Source organism: Bos javanicus, unplaced genomic scaffold, assembly GCF_032452875.1.
Source record: "Bos javanicus breed banteng unplaced genomic scaffold, ARS-OSU_banteng_1.0 tig00001600_1, whole genome shotgun sequence".
In the NCBI taxonomy this organism is placed as follows: Eukaryota; Metazoa; Chordata; class Mammalia; order Artiodactyla; family Bovidae; genus Bos; species Bos javanicus.
In genome coordinates, this window is record NW_026893620.1 from 759,644 (window position 1) to 779,277 (window position 19,634).

Consider the following 19,634-nt stretch of genomic DNA (forward strand, 5'->3'; position numbering starts at 1 on the left):
TCTTTTACTATCGTGATTATGTAACTATTGCTCACTTAATACCATTGTATCATGATTGGTCAACAGAAAAATAATAGAACTTTGTATCACCAAAACTAGGATCTAAAAAAAAAAAAACAAAAAACCCTATAATCACTTTTTAAAATCCAGATGCATATCAGAATTATCTTGGAGTTTTTTGAAAAATAAAAATGCTCAGGTACAGCTGTTTTTCTTCAGAGCTGCAGATGTTTCTAATGAGAAGCCACGTTTAAAAACAATTGGACTATATGACAATATTTTACTTATCTAGTTTGTTTCACTTTTTCTATTTCATATTCAGTGCTCCCATTTCATTTAGTTTATTTTCTCCATCACGTTTTTGATGTTCTTTCTCAAGTTTTTATCTAGTATAAAAGCTTTTGTATACATATATAAATATGTCTATATATATTTTAGAAATTTTATGAATTTTGCCTATCTAAAAAATTATGACATTTTGATTTCACTTATTTGACTTAGCATAAATAGAATGCTAGATTACTAATTAAAAATAGATATACAAAAAGCAACAAAGGTTTACTGTATAGGATAGGGAACTATAGTCAATATCTTGTAATAAACTATAATGGAAATAATTTCAAAAATAAGATATGTGTATTTGTATAACTGAATAACCTTACTGTGCACCTGAAACATTGTAAGTCAACTACACTTCAATAAAATACATATATTATCAATTTTTTTAAAAAAGAGTTTAACAAAATTGATGAGTGATGGCCAATAAGCAGGGATACAGAATTACAATGTCAAGCAACAAAATACCAAGGTTGAATGGGTAACGTTTTCGTGGTATCCTATATGCTGGAGCACTTCTGTGAATGTAATCCTGAATTGTGCTCCTTATTATGTCCAATCCAAAGAAACAGGAATTCTGAGTGAGAATTAAATATGGTACTGGTATTTAGCAATAGCATTAAAGATACACAAAATCTAAAGGGTAAGATTTGAATTGTGATGCAAGTGGTTGTACTGAAAATTACAAAATGGAAAACATCAGCTTAGTCTCCCACTCCCATTACAAAAAAAGAGAACTTGCTAAGTATTCTTTCTCTGAAATATATTCATAGATTTGCACCAGGTGATGAGACTGACCAAAAGTGTGACAATAGCAAGGCTGTTCTTGCTTTTCCCTCTGAGTTGACTTTGGTAATCCTTGTACATGTAAAATGGTCTTTCTTAAGACTGATGTATTAACTTTGAAGAAATAATCCTACACTTGCCTGACTCAGATAACACCTTGTCATTAATCTGGTTTTTTTACTTTCCTTCAGATTGTCCATATCAGCCTGATGAAGAATAAGAATTGTAAGGTGAAAATGTTTTCCAGAAACCATTGTTTCCTGAGACTCAGTCTTCATTTATGAATCAGGATGGTTATGAGAATGATATGAATATGAAGGCCCTTTGTAGTGTAATCATATGATCAAATTATAATTTTAGAAAAAGAGAAAAAGATAATAGAGGCAGTAGACAATAATACCGAGAAATTATAATTAAAAGACTATTACTTCTTGGAAGAAAAGTTATGACAAACCTACTGAAAAAAGAAGGTGAAAGTCACTCAGTGTTGTTCAACTCTTTGTGACTCCATGGACTGTAGCCTTCCAGGTTCCTCTGTCCATAGGATTTCCCAAGCAAGAATACTGGAATCAGTAAACAGTCGCTTCTCCAGGGGATCTTCCCAAACCAGGGATCAAACCCAGGTCTCCTGAATTGCAGGAAGATTCTTTACCATATGAGCCACGAGGAAAGCCTATGGCAAACCTAGGCAGCATATTAAAAAGCAGAGACATCACTTTGTCAACAAAGGTCTATATGGTCAAATCTATGGTTTTTCCAGTAGTCATGGATGGATGTGAGAGCTGGACCGTAAAAATGGCTGACCATCGAAGAAATGATGCTTTCAAATAGTGGTGCTGGAGAAGACTCTTGAGAGTCCCTTGGACTTCAGGGAAATCAAACCAGTCAATCCTAAAGAAAATCAACCCTGAATATTCTCTGGAAGGACAGGTGCTGAAATTCTAGTACTTTGGCCACCTGTTGCAAGGATCTGACTCATCAGAAAAAAAAAAAAAAAAACAAAACATGATTCTAGGGAAAATCGAGGGCAAGAGAAGTGGACCACAGGGAATGAGATGGTTAGATAGCATCACTGATTCAGGAGACATGAGTTTGAGCAAACTCTAGGAAACAGTAAAGGCCAGGGAAGTCTGGCATGCTGTAGTTCACAGGGGTCACAAAGAGTCAGGCACAACTTAGTGACTGAACAACTGAAGAATCTGAAAACATATGATATTCCTATTAAATTCCTTGAGTAAGAGAACAGTATAATGTTACATAGGAGAATGTCCTTCTTACTTGGTATATGTTTATATATTTAAGATGAGTTGCAAACTTTAATGAAAATTCTGCAGCTTTCAAAAGTTCAGCAAAATATAGATTGCGTAAGAAAGAAAGTAAATATGGAAACATTAACAACTGGTGAATCTAAGTATGTTCATCATATTATCCCTTCCACGTTCCTGTAATTTGAAAAATTTAAAACAAAAGAATTGGGTCCTTAAAGCCAGACAGTCTAAGTGCTGCCTGGTCTGCAACTGGGCAACTTGCTGAACTTTATCTTAGCTTCCAGAACTCTAAATAAAATTATAATGTTGTAACAATAAAGATGTCGACCTCCTATTAATAACATTGTTAGTATAAAATGTGAGTCAGTATAATTCACAACAGTGCTTGATACAAAGAGGTCAGCAGATACTGCCCATTATTAATAACATTATCAGTTAGGCCCTCTTCATATTCTGCCTTATTTTCCTCCTTTATATGTATCTGTACTGAAATTTTATTACAGGGCTTCCCTGGCGGTCAGTGTTTAAGAATCTGCCTACCAATACGGGAGACATTGGTTCAATCCCTGGCCTGGGAAGATTCCACATGCCATGGGGCAACTAGGCCTGTGCATCACAACTACTGAGCCCATGCTCTAGAGCCCTCAAGTTGCAACTACTGAGCCTATGCATTGCAACTACTGAAGCCTGCACACTCTAGAGCCCATGCTCTGCAACAAGAGAAGCCACCACAGTGAGAAGTTTGTGCACCCCAACTAGAGAGAAAGCCCATACATAACAACAGAGACCAAGTGCAGCCAAAAATAAATAAAAACAAAATTTAAAACAAACTTAGGAAGATTTATTACACATGCATTAGCTTGTTTGTCATTTTCTCCATAAGAATGTAAGTTCTAAAAGGGTAGAGATTTTGTCTCATCTGATGACTGTTACAAACCCAGAATCTGCAACACTGAGTGTGTAAAAAACTCTCAAAAGATATTTCCTGGTGGCTGTATGAATAAAATCACAAGTGAATCTGGTCTTGTGACATATCTGTTCCTATAAATTAGAAAATAAATCCATACAGATAGATAATTTATATATATAATACAATTTTCCTATTAAATGCCATTCTAAAAGAAATATACTCTTTACAACAATTAACTGGCACCAGATATTGTAATATAATACTTTAAACTTTGGAAAACACTTAAAAATTATAATTTAAGGGAAATGGAGCAAATAATACTATTCAACATTACACATCCCAGTAGAGAATACTTCAGATCATTTTTAAGCTTGGGAAAATAATAAACTACAACAAACCTGAAAATAATAAACTGAACTTACAAATTCATAACATTTATATCATAAATGTTTTCAAAGTAACCTACTGCATGTACCAACCATGTGCCAATGTCTCTTACAAGAGGTCAACATAGGTATCAGGTGATTTCCATATTTTGTGGAATCTTCTTCTCAAAAGAAAGGCTGGGCAGGAAGGAGACAGTGAAACGCAAGCAACAGATGGGGAAGAGCTTTTACTAGAGCAGGACGAGCAGTAAAGGAAGTAAAGGGGGAGCCCATTCACCTAATACAAGCCCCAGGAAGTCGACATGTGACCTGTCTCCACAACAAGGAATAAACCATGTGTTTCCTGATGCAGATTTCTGTATCTTGGTTTCCTGTGTGATAAAATCTACTTGTGCCCTAACAGAGACACTATCAATATCGAACCTTTAACTACATGCTTTTTTTCCCAGTTTTGACAGGACAGACTATACCCTTATAAATAATTTCATATACCAGTTACCTAAGCTGTTGTACTTCTGGTTTTTTTTAACAGAAGCAACACATCGATGATTCATTTCCAGTTTTATCTACTGTGATCCTTTAAGATTTGTGGAATACAGTGCTTCATCTTCAAGAACTATTCATGTTATATTTGGAGAGCCGCCCTTGCTTTTTAGGTGACATAATTGGCACTAATTTATGATTAATCTTCTTCAGTTAACTTCAGTTCAGTCGCTCAGTCATGTCCGACTCTTTGCGACCCCATGAACTGCAGCACACCAGGCCTCCCTGTCCATCACCAACTTCCGGAGTTAACTCAGACTCACGTCCATTGAATCAGTGATGCCATCCAGCCATCTCATCCTCTGTCGTCCCCTTCTCCTCCTGCCCCGAATCCCTCCCAGCATCAGAGTCTTTTCCAATGAGTCAACTCTTCACATGAGGTGGCCAAAGTACTGGAGTTTCAGCTTTAGCATCATTCCTTCCAAAGAAATCCCAGGGCTGATCTCCTTCAGAATGGACTGGTTGGATCTCCTTGCAGTCCAAGGGACTCTCAAGAGTCTTCTCCAACACCACAGTTCAAAAGCATCAATTCTTCAGCACTCAGCCTTCTTCACAGTCCAACTCTCACATCCATACATGACCACAGGAAAAACCATAGCCTTGACTAGATGAACCTTTGTTGAAAAGTAATATCTCTGCTTTTGAATATGCTATCTAGGTTGGTCATAACTTTCCTTGCAAGGAGTAAGCGTCTTTTAATTTCATGGCTGCAGTCACCATCTGCAGTGATTTTGGAGCCCCCTCCAAAATAAAGTCTGACACTGTTTCCACTGTTTCAGTTTACCATAAAACCAGCAGTTTTTTATAAAGATGAAAATTAATTCAGAAAAAAGTATTTTTCCTTCAAAAATAACCAAAACGAGATGGGCAGCATCCATAGGACTATCTCCCTTCTGAATGCCCATCTCAGTCAAGGGAGAAGGAGGAGAATGAAAAGCATCTTTGCCTTTTAATTGAAGTTCTTAAAGAGGAAAACACTGTCTTTTACTCACTTTCAGGTCAATTCTATGAGTTTGTGCTCAAATTATCAATTTGGCATCATATGTAAACCAATGTCTGGGGTTGGTATCATCCCTTACTGTTTCCCTAGGAACTATTTCTTTATGACATTTGTACACTTTTCAATGAAAGATTTAGTTGTTGTTGTTCAGTGGCTCAGTCATGTCCAACTCTTTGCAACCCCATGGACTGCAGCATGCCAGGATTCCCTTTCCTTCACCATCTCCCAAAGCTTGCTCAAACTCATGTACATTGAGCCAGTGATGCTGTCCAACATATCATCCTCTGTTGTCCCCTTCTCCTCCTGCCTTCAATCTTTCCCAGCATCAGGGTCTTTTCTAATGAGCTGGCTCCTGGAGTAAGGTAGGCAAAGTATTGGAACTTTCAGCATTAGAATCAGATCTTCCAATGAATATTCAGGATTGGTTTCCTTTAGGATTGACTGGTTTGATCTCCTTACAGTCCAATGGACTCTGAGGCATCTTCTCCAACATCAGAGTTCAAAAGTATCAATTCTTCGGTGCTCAGCTTTCTTTATGATCCAACTCTCACATCCATACATCACTACTGGAAAAACAATTCCGGTTCAGTTCAGTCACTCAGTCGTGTCCTACTCTTTTTGACCCCGTGAACTGCAGCACTCCAGGCCTCCCTGTCCATCACCAACTCCTGGAGTCCACCCAAACCCATATCCATCGAGTTGGTGATGCTATCCAACCATCTCACCCTCTATCGTCCCCTCCTCCTCATGCCCCCAATCCCTCCCAGCATCAAGGTCTTTTCAAATGAGTCAGCTCTTTGCATCAGGTGGCCAAAATATTGGAGTTTCAACTTTAACATCAATCCTTCCAATGAACAGCCAGGACTGATCTCTTTCAGGATGGACTGGTTGGATCTCCTTGCAGTCCAAGGGACTCTCAAGAGTCTTCTCCAACACCACAGTTTAAAAGCATCAATTCTGCAGTGCTCAGCCTTCTTCACAGTCCAACTCTCACATCCATACATGACCACTGGAAAACCACAGCCTTGACTAGACGGACCTTTGTTGCCAAAGTAATGTCTCTGCTTTTCAATATGCTATCTAGGTTGGTCATAACTTTCCTTCCAAGGAGTAAGCATCTTTTAATTTCATGGCTGCAGTCCCCATCTGCAATGATTTTGGAGCCCCCAAAAATAAAGTCTGACACTGTTTCCACTGTTTCCCCATCTATTTGCCATGAAGTGATGGGACCGGGTGCCATGATCTTCGTTTTCTGAATGTTGAGCTTTAAGCCAACTTTTTCACTCTCCAATTTCACTTTCATCAAGAGGCTTTTTAGTTCCTCTTCACTTTCTGCCATAAGGGTGGTGTCATCTGCATATCTGAGGTTATTGATATTTCTCCCGGCAATCTTGATTCCAGCTTGTGTTTCTTCCAGCCCAGCGTTTCTCATGATGTACTCTGCATATAAGTTAAATAAGCAGGGTGACAATATACAGCCTTGACATACTCCTTTTTCTTTTTGGAACCAGTCTGTTGTTCCATGTCCAGTCCTAACTATTGCTTTCTGACCTGCATACAGGTTTCTCAAGAGGCATGTCAGGTGGTCTGGTATTCCCATCTATTTCAGAATTTTCCACAATTTATTGTGGTCCACACAGTCAAAGGCTTCGGCATTGTCAATAAAGCAGAAATAAATGTTTTTCTGGAACTTTCTTGGGAAAAACCATAACTTTAACTAAATGGACCATTGTTGGCAAAGTAATGTCTCTTCTTTTTAATATGCTTTGTCACTCTCCTCTTTCACTTTCATCAAGAGGCTTTTTAGTTCCTCTTCAGTTTCTGCCATAAGGCTGGTGCCATCTGCATATCTGAGATTATTGATGTTTCTCCTGGCTATCTTGATCCTAGTTTGTGCTTCATTCAGCCTGGCATTTCACATGATGTACTCTGCATATCTAGGTTGGTCATAGCTTTTCTTCCAAGGAGCAAGTGTCTTTTAATTTCATGGCTGCAGTCACCATCCACAGTGATTTTGGAGCCAAAGAGAATATAGTCTGTCACTATTTCCATTGTTTCCCCATCTATTTACCATGAAGTGATGGGACCAGATGCCATGATCTTACTTTTTGAATGTTGAGTTTTAAGCCAGCTTTGTCACTCTCCTCTTTCACTTTCATCAAGAGGCTTTTTAGTTCCTCTTTAGTTTCTGCCATAAGGCTGGTGCCATCTGTATATCTGAGAATATTGAAGTTTCTCCTGGCTATCTTGATCCCAGCTTTTGCTTCATTCAGCCCGACATTCACATGATGTATTCTGCATATACGTTAAATAAGCAGGGTGACAATATACAGCCTTGATGTACTGCTTTCCCAATTTTGGAACTAGTCTGTTGCTCCATATCCGCTTCTAACTGTTGCTTCTTGAAACCTGCATACAGGTTTCTCAGGAGGCAGGTAAGGTGGTCTGGTACTCCCATCTCTTGAAGACTTTTCCACAGTTTGTTGTGATCTGCACAGTCAACAACTTTAGCATAGTCAATAAGACAGAAGTAGATGTTTTTCTGGAATTCTCTCGCTTTTATGATGATCCAACAGATGTTGGCAACTTGATCTCTGGTACCTCTGCCTTTTCTAAATCCAGCTTGAACATCTGGAAGTTCTCGGTTCATGTACTGTTGAAGCCTAGCTTGCAGAATTTTAGCATTACTTTGCTAGTGTGAAATGAGTGCACTGTGCAGTAGTTTGAACATTTGGTAGATATTCTAAAAATTAGGATACTAAATCTTTCATTGAAAAACACACAACAATCATAAATAATTCCTGCAGAAACAACAGTGAGATGATTTTTCAATAAGATATATTATTAAGATAACAGGGTCAATTCCAAAATGAATACAGAGAAATCACACACTTCATTTTGTGAAATAAACTAGCTTCTTTCTTTTTACAGAAAGTTCCAAATGTAGTTTAAATAAAGGTAGATCTTAGTGTCATTGACCACTTCCACCACCTCATTGTTTTTAGAATTGAAAGGCTACTAAAATTTAATATTGGTTTCTACAGATGAACCAATGGGGAAACAATAGAAACAGTGACAGACTTTATTTGCTTGGGCTCCAAAATCACTGCAGATGGTGATTGCAACCATGAAATTAAAGGACACTTGCTCCTTGGAAGAAAAGCTATGACCAACCTAGACAACATATTAAAAATAAGAGACATTACTTTGCCAACAAAGGTCCATTTAGACAAAGCTATGGTTTTTCCAGTAGTCATGTATAGATACGAGAGTTGGACTATAAAGAAACCTGAGAGCCAAAGAACTGATGTTTTTGAACTGTGGTGTTGGAGAAGACTCTTGAGAGTTCATTGGACTGCAAGGAGATCAAATCTCTCAATTCCAGTCCAATTCTTTGGCCACCTGATGTGAAGAAATGACTCATTGGAAAAGACCCTGATGCTAGGAAAAATTGAAGGCACAAGGAGAAGGGGATGACAGAGGGAAAGATGTTTGGATGGCATCACTGACTCGATGAACACAAGTTTAAGCAAGCTCCAGGAGTTGGTGATGGACAGGGAAGCCTGGCATGCTGCAGTCCATGGGGTCGCAAAGAGTGAGACATAACTGCGACTAAACTGAACTGAACAGATGAATTAAGTATAAGCTAGAGATAGTTTTTAACAGTTTTTCCCCCCAATTAATATTTCTTCATTGTCCATGGAACAATGTGCTCTAACATTCTAGAGAAATTTTACTACCTGTGCACCTGTGAAGGCAGTTCTCATGCTTGAAAACAAACAGGAAAATAAGTTACCAGTATTTCAGCTTTTTTTAAAGTGTGTGACAATTTTGCAATTAATTTTATACTATGAATTTAAGAGTAGTGAATCATCCTATCTTTCTTTATATATGATGGTTAACTATTCTCCCCATGTTTTCTCTTCTAGAATTTCACTATAGACTCTTAAGTTAAAATGAAATCAGAGATGCACTTCTTTTCAGGCAAGAGGAAGTGAAGCAATTGGTCCAATTTAGGAAAATAAAACCCCCACATTTGCTGGAAAGCAAGGTGGGTGTGTAAATACTCAGTGCTGATACCCTTCAGAAACCAGAATCACTGGCAGGATATTGTCAAACCTCCAAATCTACTTGCTCACAGTAAAAATTCATTTATTTTTTACAGATTTCAGAGCTATCCCTGGGTGTGTCAGTCACTTGGTCATGTCCAACTCTATTCAACTCCACGGAATGCAGCCCACCAGTCTCCTCTGTCCATGGGATTCTGCAAGCAAGAATACTGGAATGGTTTGCCATTCCCTTCTCCAGGGTATCTCTGGAAGGGTGACAGTAAATGACAGAAAGTGCAAATTCATAACAAAATTAGTGTAAGCAATTGGTCACTGGAATGTGTGCAAAAAGATAAAACCCAAACACAAAAACATAATTCTTTTTAAAGAAGTAAACCACACTTCTCTGAAATGAAGATTAATCAGACATTTAGTGCCTATTTATAAGGGCTTACTTTTTAAAAGCAAAAGACTAAGCTAGATCCTATGAGGAATTAAAAGTCTGTCTGTGGTTTAGAGGTCTGGATACAGTTTCTGCCATCATTAGCTTAAAATCAATTTTCAGAACTAGGGCAAATACACAAAATTATTAGTATTAAAATATACAAACCAGCAGTACTTTAACAGTCAAAATTCTTTTCCTGCAAGGGTGAGGAAATTCAAAGTGTTCCAAAGGGAAATAATACACAAATATAACATCCTTTAGAAATGAACTCACCCCTAAAAAACTTAGCAAAAGGTCCAGGCAGGGTTCTATTACCAGTATTCACTCTGAAGCATTATAATGACATGACTGCCAATAATTATTATCACATTCCAATTGTATAATGTAACTTTATAAACACTTTCTTATGAAATTTCATAGCATCTTAATAGTATTATCTCATTTTTCTTTCAGTTAATATTGAAAAACTATTACAGTCTCTACTTAGTAGATGTTTCCAAAGACCAAAGGAATAAAGTAAACACTGTAGGGTAATTAACTTATTAGGTCAGTAGTAGAATTTGAACCAATGGTTTTAATGTTTAGTTTAGTGCACTGCTAAACACGAGTTAGTATATCTAGTTGCTTTGGGTCATGGGGAAAAAGCTAAAATGAAAGCATGAGGGATTATCTTGTTCATTGTTATTATCATCAATATACACATTTTAAATTCACTGATGTCATCAATGTTTTCCTAGGAGGTAAACAAAGTCAGTTAAACTGATAAGCTCCCCTTAATTATCTGCAGTGCTATAAATGTATGCATGCAGATACTGAGGCTAACAAGTGAATTACATTGAATAAATTACCTCTTCTAAGGCATTCCACAGTTCCTTATCCAGATGTTCATTAAAAGGGTCCAGATTGTTTCTCATTGTTCCCGTGAATAAAACAGGTTCCTAAGTAGCCCAAAATAGTAAATGTTATTAGATATTCTTTTCAAATTTAATTCTAATGCCTAAAGAATAGAATTAAAGTACAAAAATATCAAAATTCACTGAAATCATTAATAATAAAGTTGCAAATATCTGCTTACAAAGTAGTATCTCTCAAATAACTTCATTGTACTTCAGTTCAGTTCAGTTCAGATCATTCACTCAGTCATGTCCGACTCTTTGAGACGCCATGAATCGCAGCATACCAGGCCTCCCTGTCCATCACCAATTCCCAGAGTTCACCCAGACTCAGGTCCATCGAGTCAGTGATGCCATCCAGCCATCTCATCCTCTGTCGTCCCCTTCTCCTCCTGCACCCAATCCCTCCCAGCATCAGAGTTTTTTTCCAATGAGTCAGCCCTTTGCATGAGGTGGCCAAAGTACTGGAGTTTCAGCAACAGCATAATTCCCTCCAAAGAAATCCCAGGGCTGATCTCCTTCAGAATGGACTGGTTGGATCTCCTTGTAGCCCAAGGGACTCTGAAGAGTCTTCTCCTACACCACAGTTCGAAAGCATCAATTCTTCAGCGCTCAGCCTTCTTTTCAGTCCAACTCTCACATCCATACATGACCACTGGAAAAACCATAGCCTTGACTAGACGGACCTTTGTTGCCAAAGTAATGTCTCTGCTTTTCAATATGCTATCTAGGTTGGTCATAACTTTCCTTCCAAGGAGCAGCGTCTTTTAATTTCATGGCTGCAGTCACCATCTACAGTGATTTTGGAGCCCCCAAAAATAAAGTCTGACAGTTTCCACTGTTTCCCCATCTATTTCCCATGAAGTGATGGGACCGGATGCCATGATCTTCGTTTTCTGAATGTTAAGCTTTAAGCCAACTTTTTCACTCTCCACTTTCACTTTCATCAAGAGGCTTTTTAGTTCCTCTTCACTTTCTGCCATAAGGGTGGTGTCATCTGCATATCTGAGGTTATTGATATTTCTCCCGGCAATCTTGATTCCAGCTTGTGTTTCTTCCAGTCCAGCGTTTTTCATGATGTACTCTGCATATATGTTAAATAAACAGGGTGACAATATACAGCCTTGACGAACTCCTTTTCCTATTTGGAACCAGTCTGTTGTTCCATGTCCAGTTCTAACTGTTGCTTCCTGACCTGCATACAGATTTCTCAAGAGGCAGGAATCCTCTGGACCACTGGGCATTAATAAAAGAAAGTGCTAAAGTATATCATCTTAAGAAAAAATTGAAGACAAAAAAGGAAGATTTGACTTTTTATAAAAATACCTTCCTGGTAATACCTGCTTAATTAAAGAACAAGGCTATAATTATTTGAGGAACTTTATTCAAAACAGCTAAATTGTCAAACCTGCTGTGATACTGGGAAATACCAACAGCATGATTAGCTGAAGTTTGTGCCTCAAAGTAAAACCCTAAATATTTTCACATTTGCACTGAAGAATACAGAATAGTCTATTTCCTCCATTGGTAAAACAGTCTTCCAGGAACTAGAATCTCTCCACACGTTCACATGGAATATCTGCTCACATGCAAAGAGAATGTCAGTTCCTGGGGTCTGCAGCACCTCTGTCCTTGGAAAGATCACCTCTGATCCTGTACCAGCTGGTCCCTACATTCTCTCACCTGTCCATCAGGATGACTTGCCTCACAGAACATCATTACTACCTGCAAGATCAGGATGACCTGAAACCCACTGTGACATGAGCCATAATAAAGTTATTTTAATTTAAATAGTTTTTCCTCTTTATCTGTTCCAGAAGGAGCCACAAGTAATTTACTATGGAAATATATTCCTCCTCCAGGGTTTCAAGAGAGAATCTTGTTCATAAGTTCATGTAGACCATTTAAGTTTCTTCTGGAAGTCTTCAGTAACCCAGACCACAAGATTATGGGCAGCAGAGAAGAGCCCTGTTGGCTCCAAGAAGTGAAGGGGGCAGAACAAGGGGATGCACATGTGTGGGAACAAGAAGAGAACTGACTCTTCCACAAGTGCCCAGAACTGCTTGGAATCATGGTGTTCAAATCCTGCCTGGCCTTGGGGCTGGACTTTCCTCCTCATTTCACAAAGCTTGAGAAGAAAGATGAAGAAAAAAGACATTTCTTTCCCCTAGACATGAAGAAGAGTGACACTCAAAAAGACCACTGTATCTTCTTTCACTTTTGTCTTAGTTTCAAGTCTGGTGAGACAGAAATGGATACAGAAGACACAAAGTGTGCCACAAAAAAAGATGCATCCCTAGGCAAAATCCAAACTTAAAAAGATAAAGACAGCATTATCTGCACAAAGTTGATTAAATGGCTGATACACATCAAAAGCAATGAAAATCACTGGTCATACAATATTTCAAAATGATTATACAATTGACTAAAAAATCCAAAGACCCAAGTTTAAAGTCTCCCTTGAAGCTAACAAATTTAGAATCAAAGACTGCTTAGACAACCACCTAAGGAGAATAACTATCTTACTTCAGATTTTGAAGAAAAAAAAAAAAAGTCTTACTTTTTTGCCCAGAGCCACCACGGGAGATCCCACCCATGACAAAGGTCATGTGCAGAGGACCTGACAGGCAAAGGCGGAACAGGACTTGAGGGATTCCCTGGACTTGCTCGAGCATCTACCCCGAAACTAAAATCTGTCTGTCTACTGTTTATTATATTATGCCTTTCACCAACTCTTCTGACATTAATAGGGGGCTATCCCCGACCACCTTTCTCTGAAGAAAATCAACTTAGGGCTCTAGTTAATAGGTCTCCTGGGCTTGAAAGGAGCATTTTAACTTTAACCCCTCTGTCACTATTTTAGCTTGCTTGGCAGGTTTATCCACACTTTTGCAACTAACACACATGATTGTTCACAACACCCCAAGCATAACCTTCGAGGGATAAAAAAGCTTTATTAGAATAATACTGCATTGTTGAGCCAATGTTTGCTACCAAGTTTCCTTGTCCCTTACCCAATGTGGGCCTGGGAGTGCATTAGCTAGTATAGTTGGTATGCAAGAAAAACAAGCAGTAGCCTTGGTATTAGCAACATAAGACCCTTGAGTTAATAAGTTTGTTCTTTGTTGTAACCCACTGCACCTTTGCTCCATAAGAATGTAACTTTATTTAATACTTTATAAGGGAGACACAGATTGGATAAATAAAGAAGAAGCACTTTAGGGAAAACAAGTTTTCTGGTTGATCAACCTTTAACAAAATAAGGTTATAAAATGTCAATAGGCCTCTGGGCCAGAAGATAATGTGCATAACACAAAGACCCTTGTAAATGGAAAAGTGTGCAAAAAAATCCTGGTCCCGATGAAGGTCAAACTGATGTAATGTTGAGCTGACTCTGCATGACTCTGTATCTTTCACTTCTGGAAATGTGTAACTCAGAGTATAAAAGCTCCTTTTGAAAATAAAGCTGCAGACCCGGCTTCATCAGAGCTTGGTCTCCCCGTGTCATTCTTTATCTCTCTTTCTTTCCTTCCTTTTCTTTCTTTCTCTCTCTCTTCTTCTTTCAGGATGACTCCTTGGAGCACAGGGGCTCTCTGAGTCCATTTTTTTGCCGGGGCTTCTAAGACCCGATTGGGAAAGTGCCCTGCATCTTCACCGGGGAGGTGGCGTCCTGCGTCCTCACCCCACCAAGAGAGCGCCTGCAGCCTCCGTGAACAGAGCAAGTTCTGTGTCAGGAGCTTTATTGGCTTTCTGTGTAAACCAAGGAAGATCAAGCCTCTTTCTCTCCTCTTTACTTTCTTTACTGCCAATGCCGTCCTCCTGAGGGAATCCCTGGATCCTGCTGGGGCTGGACCCCGGTACTCTTTGTAATTATCAGCTTGAAGATTCCAATGAGCCAGGTGATTTCTCTTCCTTTAGCTGTTTCCATATAAGGGGAGGTTGGTACCAGATAGGGGGAGGTTGGTATCCAACAGTCCTCCTCCTCTGATTCTCCTCCACCTTTCCTCCAAGGCTCTAAACCATGGACATGATTCTACCCTGGGATCCAAGCTGAAAGACTCATTTTTGAGGAGATAAAGGGCCTGAAAGAAGTCCCTAAGGTAAGAAACCAGTTTTGAACCCAACTGGAAAAGTGAGACAGGGTCTCTGCTTATAGAAACATGAATGTTTCTTTGCTCATCATGATTTCTGTGATTTTATCATTTTTTCCTTCAGGTTCCTCTCAGATTGCAATTCACAGCACATAAGGGATCTAGGGTTTGATGAAGTGTTCACCTGGTTTTCAAAGTATATCTAGAGAGGCATTACCTAAGCTAATTTATGGAAAAAAAATATTTTTTTTAAGGTGGATCTTTCTTGCATCATTAAGCCATCATTTGCATGTTTGGGAACAGCAATTTTTGTGGTTCAGGAGAACAGGCACAAGGACCTCATTTAAAGTTCAATCACTGATTTCATAGTCAGTCTCTGTCTACTGTCATCTCCCTTATCTTATTCTCTTCAGGAAACTCCTTGAAGCAGATGAAGCCTGCCAAAGTCTCAGACACTAAAATGGGATCCTTTGAAGAGAGAGAAGTTCCCAGCTTCTGAAGCCCTGACCAACACCTACGGTTGCTTTATGCTGAGCTTTAAACAGCCCTCAGATACTCTATAGGCCTTAAGGAGGTTTTGCTAATTACCACCGAAACACAGCTGATTGTTATGGAAAGAAAAAAAAGTTTAAGCATGTACCACTGCTATAAGGGTCCACGCTTAAGTCTATCCTGTCAGTTTAAATGAATATATTTGATGATTATGCATATTTATTTAGCAGTATTACATGGAATAATACAGTTAATAAGAATATTTCTGTCATGACATGTCAAATAAATATTTCAAAATCAGTAAAATTAATGAAAACTTGTTGAATGAAAAGAATAATTTATTAAAACATTAACTGATTGAAGCTATATTTTTCTTGGCAGGCAGTTTAAACAAGGTCTATTTGAATATGTTAATCTGTTTCATGCATGGTGTTCATTTTGATTTCTACTCATTCTATTTTCATCCACTTGCCAAGTAAGAAACCATTATATCATCTCCAAAGGGTAGTAAAAATATTCACGGTAGACACATACTGCAAGGGCAGATAAGGGCCAAGTTAATGGTAATTTCTGATAAATATTATTTCAAGTATCCACCTCCAAGCAATGACATATATAAATTAATCTCCTAGGTAAGTGTTGTACACTTCAGTGTAGAGATTGACAGTAGATTGACAGTCAAATAAATATACACTAAATTTATTGGCAAATGTTTATTTTTTATGAAGGTACAAAATGATGCCTCATTTGATAAGAATTAGCCAGCATGGTATGGTACAGACAGAAAAACAAATGTCTCTGTTTAATGTAGGATTTTAAATGAGCACTCATTTTAAATATGTTTTTCATCACAGTTTAAGGTTTTTGCTTTTAAATTTTAATCCTTTGTGCCATATTTAGTAGTAATTTTTCCTTCATTACTTAACATAATACAAATTCATATTAGGCATATGACAAAAATGTCCATTTTGAATCAGAGCATTAAGTGTGGTAAATTGATAATCCTTTAACTGCAAAACTGAAAACTGCAGTCATACTAGGCCTTCTGTATACATTGCTAGAAGACAAGACTTTCATTATCTTACAAAGAAACCCTTCTCACTAATCTTTAGAAGCTTAAAACAACCTGGGACCAAGACAAAAACCATACAAGTAGTTATAAGCAAGATAAATAATAGCACAATCTGTACCCTAATGATTTCAGTCCCAAACCAGAAAACAACCTTCTACTAAAGTATATAAAGAGCAGCTACTGCTGGGGCAGTGGCGGGGGTGGGGGATTCAAAAGCTTTACAGACAAGTAAAAACTAAGAGAATTCCACACCACCAAACCAGCTTTACAACAAATGCTAAACTAAAGGAACCTCTCTAGAGGGGAGAGAGACCAGCAACTTAAAACAATTTTGTGTTAATACATATATCAGATCAGATCAGATCAGTCACTCAGTCATGTCTGACTCTTTGCAAGCCCATGAATTGCAGCATACCAGGCCTCCCTGTCCATCACCAACTCCTGGAGTTCACTCAGACTCACGTCCATCGAGTCAGTGATGCCATCCAGCCATCTCATCCTCTGTCGTCACCTTCTCCTGCCCCCAATCCCTCCCAGCATCAGAGTCTTTTCCAATGAGTCAACACTTCGCATGAGGTGGCCAAAGTACTGGAGTTTCAGCTTTAGCATCATTCCTTCCAAAGAAATCCCAGGGCTGATCTCCTTCAGAATGGACTGGTTGGATCTCCTTGTAGTCCAAGGGACTCTCAAGAATCTTCTCCAACACCACAGTTCAAAAGCATCAATTCTTCAGCGCTCAGCCTTCTTCACAGACCAACTCTCACATCCATACATGACCACTGGAAAAACCATGGCCTTGACTAGACAAACCTTTGTTGGTAAAGTAATGTCTCTGCTTTTGAATATGCTATCTAGGTTGGTCATAACTTTCCTTCCAAGGACTAAGCGTCTTTTATTTTATTTTTTTAATTAATTTATTTTAATTTTATCTAATTTTTAAACTTTACATAATTGTATTTTAATTTCATGGCTGCAGTCACAATCTGTAGTGATTTTGGAGCCCAGAAAAATGAAGTCTGACACTGTTTCCACTGTTTCCCCATCTATTTCCCATGAAGTGATAGGACTGGATGCCATGATCTTCATTTTCTGAATATTGAGCTTTAAGCCAACTTTTTCACTTTCATCAAGAGGCTTTTTAGATCCTCTTCACTTTCTGCCATAAGGGTGGTGTCATCTGCTATATCAAAACCTCATAAGAATAGCAAATATCAAAACCACAATATATAAACACACACAAAAAAAGAAAAAGCAACTAAAATACAACACAAAAGCTGGTCATCAAACTACAAGAGAACAAAAAAGGAAGGGAATAAGAAAGACCAACAAAAAGAAACACAAAACAATTAAGAAAATGTCAATAGGAAAATACATATTGATAATTACCTTAAATGTGAATGAATTAAATACGCCAACCAGAAAACAAAGACTGGGTGAATGGATTAATAAACAGGACCCATATATATGCTGTCTACAAGAGACTCACTTCAGACCTAAGAACACTTATAGACTGAAAGTGAGGGGATGAAAAAAGATAACCCATGCTACTAGAAATCAGAAGAAAGTTAGAGTAGCAATAGTCATATCATATAAAATAGACTTTAAAATAGACTGTTACAAGAGACAAGAAGAATACTACATAATGATTAACCAAAGAAGAAGATATAATAATTGTAAACATATATGCACCCAACATAGGAGTATCTCAATATTTAAGGCAAATGATAATAGCCATAAGAGGGGAAATCAACAGTAACACAAAAATAATGGGAGACTTTAAAATCCTACTTATACCAATGGAAAAATCATCCAGACAGAAAATTAATAAAGAAACACAAGCTTTAAATGACACATTAGACCAGACAGATATAATCAATGTTTATACAACATTCCTCCAGTAGTTTGGTCATCTGATGTGAACAGCTGACTCACTGGAAAAGTTCCTGATGCTGGGAGAGATTGAGGGCAGAAGGAGAAGAAGGCATCAGAGGATAAAATGGCTGGATGGCATCATCGATGCAATGGACATGAACTTGGGCAAACTTTGGGAGATGGTGAGGGACAGGGAAGCCTGGTGTGCTGAAGTCCATGGGGTCACAAAGAGTCGGACACAACTGGGTGATTGAACAACAACAAAGACATTCCATCTGAAAGCAACAGAATACATTTTCTTCTCAAGTGCACATGGAACATTCTCCAGGATAGATCATATTTTGGGCCACAAATCAATCCTCAGTAAACTTAAGAAAACTGAAATCCTATCAAGCATTTCTTTTTAAACCACATTATGAGATTATGTTAGAGGGGAGGACTAGATTGGGAGTCTGGGACTGACATGTACACAGTGCTATATTTAAAGTAGATAATCAACTAGGACCTACTAAATGGCATAAGGAACTCTAATCAATATTCCGCAATAACTTAAAAGGGAAAAGAATTTTAAAAAGAATAGATACATGTATACATGTTATATACTATAACTGAATCACTTTGCTGTACACCTAAAATTACCACATCACTGTTAATCAACTATATTCTAATATAAAATAAAAAATTTTTAATAAATCAATTATAGGGAAAAAACTATAAAAGTCACGAGCACATGGAGGCTAAAAAACATGCTACTGAGCAACCAATGGATCACTGATGAAAGCAAAGAAGTAATTTAAAAAATACTTAGAGACTAATGACAATGAAAACTCAGTGATCCAAAACTTACAGAACTCAGCAAAAGCAATTTTAAGAAGGGAAGTTTATAGCAATACTATTGTACCTCAGGAAACAAGGAAAAAAAAAAAGTCTCAAACAATCTAACCTTACTACTAAAGCAACTAGAGAAAGAACAAATAAAACCTAAAATTAGTAGAGGAAAAGAAATCATAAGATCAGAGCTGACATAAGTGAAATAGAGATAGAGAAAATAAAAGCAAAAAATGATAAAACTAAAAGCTTTTTCTTTGAGGAGATAAACAAAATTGATAAACCTTTAGGCAGACTCATCAAGAAAAAAAGGAGAGGACTCAAATCAATAAAATTAGAAATGAAAAAAAAAAGTGACAACTGTCACCATAGAAATACAAAGGATCATAGGAGACTACTCCAAGCAACAATGTGCCAATAAAATGAACAATCTGGCAGAAATAGACAAATTCGTAGAAAGCTACAACCTTCCAAGATTGAATCAGAAAGAAACAGCAAATATGGACAGGATTTCCCTGGTGGTCCAGTGGTTATGAATCTGCTTGCCAATGCATGGGACACAGGTTTTATTCCTGGTGTGGGAAGATCCCACATGCTGTGGGGCAACTAAACCCATGCTCCACAACCACTGAGCCCTCACTTTAGAGCCCTCATGCCCAAGAG

The 19,634-nt window shown here is 37.9% G+C and overlaps 1 protein-coding gene across 1 annotated transcript in view; it reads right to left on the minus strand.

The window, feature by feature from the left end:
• The window catches only part of LOC133243938 (ATP-binding cassette sub-family C member 4-like), a 230,057-nt gene that overhangs the window by 22,321 nt on the left and 188,102 nt on the right, over positions 1 to 19,634 (minus strand). Inside the window, 1 exon segment of the mRNA XM_061410646.1 lies at positions 10,572 to 10,661. Within this exon segment, the coding sequence (XP_061266630.1) occupies positions 10,572 to 10,661 (90 nt within the window).